General features: G+C 33.3%; 1 protein-coding gene across 1 annotated transcript in view; it reads left to right on the top strand.

Annotated features, from left to right (window-relative positions):
• FucTA (glycoprotein 3-alpha-L-fucosyltransferase A) overlaps positions 1–3,172 on the top strand; it is a 79,346-nt gene extending 76,174 nt beyond the window's left edge. Inside the window, exon 3 of the mRNA XM_068393543.1 lies at positions 645–3,172. Coding sequence (XP_068249644.1) covers positions 645–882 — 238 coding nt within the window. The 3' untranslated portion in view covers positions 883–3,172. The remainder of the gene's footprint in view (positions 1–644) is intronic.
• The last annotated feature ends 4,138 nt before the right edge of the window (positions 3,173–7,310 follow it).

Below are 7,310 nucleotides of genomic sequence, written 5' to 3'. Positions count from 1 at the left end.
ACCGTAAATTTCGGAGAAAAAAAATGGAAATTATTTGACTTCCTTTTTAATAATGAACGATTTTTTTCTCATTCAATTATGAAAATATATGGAATTTCAAAGTCAACATTCTACACTTTCACTTTTAGCAAAAATGTAATAACTTAAAAGTGAAAAATTGCTGACTGTAAAAGTTACCCAACATATGAAACTAGGAAATAAGAGAATTTCCTATGTACAGCTTTGTGTTTAAGACTCTTTCAAATCATTTTTAAATAAAGAAATCTGCCGAGAGGCGAAAGTGGACGAAGTTTAAAGTAACCCAAAATAAAATATCCCCCACCCACAAATTCATTAGGGGCCAGTTATGCTCCTAAGCATTAGAGTAGTCATGAATCATGCTAATTTTAATATTCAAACTTCTCCTCTTAGGGAAATGTTTAGCAGCCGATAGTCTTTTTGAATCCTGTTTTAGCATTTCTTAGTAATCTAAATCTTTATTACTGATTTACATGGCAGCTTCAGAGCTATTATTAGCATTATCATATAGTCCATACAGACTTATTGTACAGCCCTAAGTAGCCCTTTGAATATTCTAGCTCCCAGTACTTATTCCAAAGCCAACTTGACCATACCCCCTACTAACCACTTCCGCTCATTTCCAGGTGGAAGGGCACCGGAGAATTCATCAACACGTACTTCATGTGTCGCCTGTGCGGTATGCTCCACGACGATACTCATCAGCAGCACTACGAGGACATCAACCAGTGGTGGCGCGGCACTGGCACTTGCATCAACGGCTCATGGAGAAAGTATGACAAGATGAAAATGGAGAGCGAGAGGAGTCAGAAGCATCACAAGCAGAAGCAGCAGCAGCAACAGCCACAGAATTCAGAGGGCTGAGAAGGTTCCTGGAAACTCTTCTGAAGCGAGAACTTTTTTTCCACGTACAGCAACGACAGTAACATCAACAGCTACAGAAACATGAGCTCAAATGAATGCTTCAGTAGGCTGAGAAGGCTCTTTGAAATTCCTCAGAAGCTAGAATTCTTTTTGGAATATATATATAGTAACATTATAGACAGCAACAGAGTTCTGGAGGCTGAGAAGGGGCTTTTAATCTCTCCAGAAGCCAGATTTTTTTTTTAAAGCAATACAGTAACAGCTTCAGAATTCAGAGGGCTGAGAAGTCTTCTGGGTTTTGTAGACAGGTTTATTTAGCAACAGCTACAGAATTCAAAAGGTCTGAGGAGGCTCTTTTGTGTTTGGAAGCTGGTTTTTCATAGCAACAGCTACAGAATAATGAAATCTGAGAAGGCTTCTGGGTTTTGGAAGCTGGTTTTTCAGGGGAAAAAAAGCTACAGAATTCAGAGGGCCGAGAAGGCTCTCGAGTTTTGGAAGCTGATTTTCCATAGCAACAGCTACAGAATTCAGAAGACTGAGAAGGCTTCTTGGTTTTGGAAGCTGGTTTTTTCAGAGAAAACAGCTAAAGATTTCAGAGGACTGAGAAGGCTTCTTTGTTTTGGAAGCTGTTTTTTTTTTTTTTTTTTTTTTTTTTTTCAGGGAAAACCGCTACAAAATTCAGAGGACTGAGAAGGCTTTTAGGTTTAAAAGCAGGTTTTTCCTAACAACAGCTATAGAATTCAGAGGGCTGAGAAGGCTCTTTGGTTTTGGAAGCTGGTTTTTCATAGAAACAGCTACAGAATACAGAGGGCTGAGAAGGCTCTTGAGTGTTGGAAGCTGGTATTTCATAGCAACAGCCACATAATTCATCGAGTAGAAAATAGCCTTCATGAAGCTCTCCGGAATCAAGAAAATTTTTAGTTGTATTCAGAATAGGGAAAATTATGATTTAAGTTGCAATTAGACAAAAGAAAGACCCACTAATGTCGTTGCTGGAATTTTCTTCTCGCTAAGATAATGGAACGAAGAGAGTGTGAAGATCTTCGGTGAAGTGGTACCCGTTGAGAAATGAAGGCAGCAGGTGCAATGGGGAAGGTACTGTAGACATGCTTCTGTCGATCACAGATCGATCGCTTTCTCTTTAAACAAGTTACTTAAATCATTCCAGTGACTTAGTGTATCTTCCTCCACTAAAAAAGACAAAGATTGCGTTGGGGTTTGTTGTGTGTGGATAGACTAATGAAACGTGAACAAGATTTAAATAAATTAATGGCGGCTATAAACACTTCGCTTCCTCGTAGATGTTCAGATGTTATGTGAACGCAGCGGAAACGCCGGTAGGATGCTGTATAGTACTCTGTGTTCCTATAAGAACTTCCTGTGGATCATTCTGTCTCGTCCTGAGATAAATAAAGGAAAATTATAGATTATCAAGGATAGCCTCTCTGGAATATTTGAAACTTGTCAGTTTTCTTTTTAAGATACATTGAGGCACAACTGTTTGGGGTCAAAATCTTTATTACTTGTTCTGAAGGTCAGAGTCTGGTCAGATGTTGTTTGTGTAACAGTGGGGGTCTAGGGTGGGGAAGACTGTTTATGTTTGTGTGTGTGTTTAATGGGCATGGCTTACGCTAGAGAATACAACATATTCGAAGCTTATTTATGTCCATAGTGGCTGGGGTTTGATAATCACGATAGCAGAGAGTTGTCCTACTAAATCTCTCCTGTTTAAAGAAATAAAGTTTCTGCAGAAAAAAGGACGAGAGACACTAGGACAGAGAATACGTAGAGTATAATAATAAAGATTATGAGCAGTACACCAAAGAATGTTTTTATAAAAAAAACGGTTCATGCTTTACTGTGACCAATATTATCTAGAGGATAATGTACTGAAATAGATTGGTTTCTTAGTATTGTTTCTCTTAGAGACGTTGAATACCTCTGAATAACTCTTGGGTTTGTAATGTGTTTTTTTAATCGTATATATATATATGATTTTTCAACTGAAATCAAATAATGGATCTTTTTTTGATGATTGGAATATCTTAATTTAATTTAGTTCCTTTGTAACAAAAATTTAATATATAAATAGGAATTTTATTTTTCATTCATTCAAATTATTTTCAATTCATCTTAAAGGTATCAGATTATTACTTTGATCAGAAATGATAATACTAAGGCAAATTTGAAGATACTTATGAATTCTCTTGAAATATATTTCCGAATATATGAGCAAAAGACTTGAATGACATTATTATTATTATTATTATTATTATTATTATTATTATTATTATTATTATTATTATTATTATTATTATTATTATTATTATTATTATTATTATTAGCTAAGCTACAACCCTAGCTGGAAGAGAAAGCTGCTATAAGCTCCAGGGCTTCAACAGCGAAATATAGCCCAGTGAGGAAAGGATATATGGAAATAAATAAACAACACGAGAACTGGTGAACAATTAAACTAAAACATTTTATAAACTAACAACATCAAAACAGATATTTCATACATGCACTATAGAGACTTATATCAGCCTGTTCAACATAAAATCTATTATTATTATTATTATTATTATTATTATTATTATTAATATTATTATTATTATTATTATTATTATTATTATTATTATTATTATTATTATTATAAACCTAACTTGAAGTAAAGTGAAAAGGACAATAAAAAATACCAATTATTAGAAAAAACCCACGTGATATTAAAAGGTTTTCTGTCTTGAAAATGAGAAAAGTATTTGAGCGAACTAAATTAAACTGTCTGATAAAAGAATGATCCCACTCCAGTCATAGTTAAGTTGATGTTATAATCGTCTTCATTATAATCATCATTATCATCATCATCATCATCATTATAATCATCATATCAACACCATCATGACCCATATGCTCATTTCTCTTTTTTTTTAATGTTCTGTTTACTGTGATATCATCAGATAGTTTAGGCTACACTATATGTTAGTGAATGAAATTTGATAAACCAAATATATCAATTGTGGTTTTGAGGTTTATTGCATAATGTAGGTTTGTTTCCTCGACTTAAATGCACAATTTTTTAGGGTAAAATGGAACTTGTTAATATTGATATTTATTTTTGTTGAAGTAGGAAAGAAAATTTATATATGTATCCATTTTGGACATTTATTTGAGTGTGATACTTGCATGTGTTAATTCTTTTCAGTATTCCATACGTTTCTAATATATTTATTCTTTGTAATAAGGACACGATATTAAGATTAAGTTGCTGATAGTGTTATGTGACTGTACAGTATTGTAATCAAGTTGCGACTTACATCTCTATGCCTGTTTTGTGATAGAACACTTGTATGAAAGATTTTCAATATGTGGTGAGTGATTGCACTTATAACACTTTCCATGCTTAAGACCATTCTACACGGGATGCAAATTCAGGGCAGGCACTCTGATTTGCCCGTAATTCTCTCAGTTTTGAAAAAAGTGTTACCGGATCAAACAGTCCAAAGCCGGCAGTAGGCATAGGCAGGCGAACGTATGACTTCGGCCAGACGCTGGGTAGAGGGCAGTCACACTCTGTAACTACCCAACATGGTCCCTTGTCTGGCGCCCATCCATTGCCTCAACAACAGACACATGCACTTCATTAGTTTTTCCTTTATTTCCTCGTCTATGTCATCTAGACTCGTGATCGCCACCCTTACCACAAAATTGGCAACAGTGTCTGCCTGCCGTGCATATTTTGCCCCTCGTGTAGAAGGGTCTTTAGAAATGCAATTTAAAAGTTATTAGTAATTTAGTTTATTTAGTATCACGTGTGGCTGTCATGTAGATAAATAATCAATTGGCTACATGATTGTGAAGATGGATAGAGGCAAGTGAAGCAAGTGCTGAGAGTAAGTTGTAACTAGATTTACGAACCTACATCGTCGAACTGCAGTCAAAAAAGGTTTACGTAACTGTTGTGATTATAAAGATGGAGATTTTTTTTTCTTGTAGATCTAAGTTTAGAGTTTTTTGTAAGTTGAGAAAGAGTTGAGAAAGACTTCCCTTTTTGTTTTAAGCTAAAACATTCTTCAATGAGTGACTGAGAAGAGTGAAAAAAATAAGAGACTTAATAAAGAAATTATCAGGGATAGATATTAGTTTTGAGAAAGAGGTGTTGGTCTACCTAAGAGGGATATGTTGGTAGGTGGTCGGATCATAATTGCATTTAGAAATAAGAAACTTCTCAAATTGGCTAATTTTTTTTTCTATCAAAGTTACGTTTTCTTAGTTTTTTTATCAGCAAGCATAAGAAATGTATGGTGAAAATAACCAATATATATATATATATATATATGTATATATATATATATATATATATATATATATATATATATATATATATATATATATATATATATATATATATATATATGTATATATATATTCACTACAAATACAACATTAGCACAAAAAAACGCATAATATTTATCGAAAATGTAGGAAATTATACCATAAAGGCTTCGCAAATCTAGATGTTAAAGAAAATAGTCAGTAACTATCATTAAATAACTTTTGCCAATGTGATACTAAAAATTATTCTATTTGTATTAGAGAGAACCTCCCAGATTAAGCTGTGTTAGAGATAATCTCTCAGACTGGTCTGTGTTAGATAATCTCTCAGATTAACCTGTGTTAGAGATAAAATCCCAGATTAAGCTGTGTTAGAGATAATCTCCCAGATTGAAGCTTTAGGAGTATTACTTTTGATATCTTTGTTACTTCAGGAAAATTCCGTTTGATATCTGATACTTCAGGAAAATTCCTTTTGACTATTTTTATTATGTTCGACATCTTTGCTACATAAGAAAATCAGTTTGGACATCTTTGTTATTTTTACTGCTAAGACATAATAAGGAAAATTAATTTTGGTTACTTTTGAAAAATTACCTTGACATCATTGTTACTTTAGGAAAATTACGTTTGGCGTAGAGTAGACAGTACGAAGCGTCATATTTAGCTAAGGTAATTTATAGCGAAGAAATGGCTGATTGTAAACTCATTTCTGAGAGTTAAGAAGAATATTATTGTTTTTATTACTATGGTAATTAAGGTAATTACCCAAAAAGTCATGACTGTGGAATATAAATGAATCAGTGCAGAAGTTGGAACTGTGTAGCGTCATATGTATATGTATGTATGGATATATATATATATATATATATATATATATATATATATATATATATATATATATATATATATATATATATACATATATATATATATATATATATACATATAAAACTCATTGGTAGACATAATAAGATTGTATATTCAAGCGAGTAAAAACAGTGATGTGAAGAATTATAATATATATATAATTGATTTAATTTGCGGATGTCTGCATTTCATTGTAATAGCATAAATGCATTATTCCTACATGTATTTACATAAACTTGGAATATATCAATTCGAGCCTCATGCTTTTTTTGCAACTGGGACATAATCGTCGTTAATTGCAACATTGTAATTGACATAATACTCAAAAGAAAGGAAGATCACGTGCTGTCCCATTGACTGGTCATTTTCCTGCAATACTTTTTCAATTATTTCCCAGATACACAATATATATATATATATATCTCTCTCTCACTTAGACTCTACGGGAATAGTTGTACATCTTAGCGAGCTTTTTAATAGGCGAATCTAATGCAAAATATGCTGATCGCTAAAATAATTAGCTTGAAACTAAAGCTGTACATTATGGGTTTAGCCTTTTTGCACGGAATCGGACAAAGACGAGACTGTCCTAATAAATGAAAGGGGAATTAGCAGAGTTTAAATATCGCACAACCGAGAGTATTGTTTTTTTTCTTATGTTTAATCATACTCAGGGTTTTCCAAGCTTCAAAAAGTGGCGAACAGAGAGAACTATGAATCTGAGTGACCCGTCAGGTCACAGTCCCGTGACCTTCCATGACCCTAATTCCCACTCATAATAGGAGTAATCTATGTGATGGACCATAATACGACAGGGGGGTTGGGGGTGTTTATTTGTCGAGGGGCAGGGGGTAGGGGGGTAATTTGACACAGCTTAATAAGGCCAAGGGCCGCTCATAATATCTTCAAGACCTAGAAGAAGAAAAGCTACACTACAATAATTTCAAGAAAGTTTGGTGCTCCTAGAGAATATCGTAATAGATTATTTCTAAATAAGCTGTTTTATATATATATATATATATATATATATATATATATATATATATATATATATGTATATATATATATATATATATATTTCTCTATAAATATTGTTTTCTTTACGTGCACTCTCTCTCTCTCTCTCTCTCTCTCTCTCTCTCTCTCTCTCTCTCTCTCTCTCTCTCTCTCTCTCTCTCTCTCTCTCTCTCTCCTTCAGTAATCGGTGTTTAGAATAGTCATCACAA

The sequence above is a fragment of the Palaemon carinicauda genome, chromosome 19 (assembly GCF_036898095.1).
Source record: "Palaemon carinicauda isolate YSFRI2023 chromosome 19, ASM3689809v2, whole genome shotgun sequence".
NCBI classification, from domain to species: Eukaryota; Metazoa; Arthropoda; class Malacostraca; order Decapoda; family Palaemonidae; genus Palaemon; species Palaemon carinicauda.
Note: the sequence above shows the minus strand (reverse complement) of the source record. Positions and strands in the feature narration are given on the sequence as shown.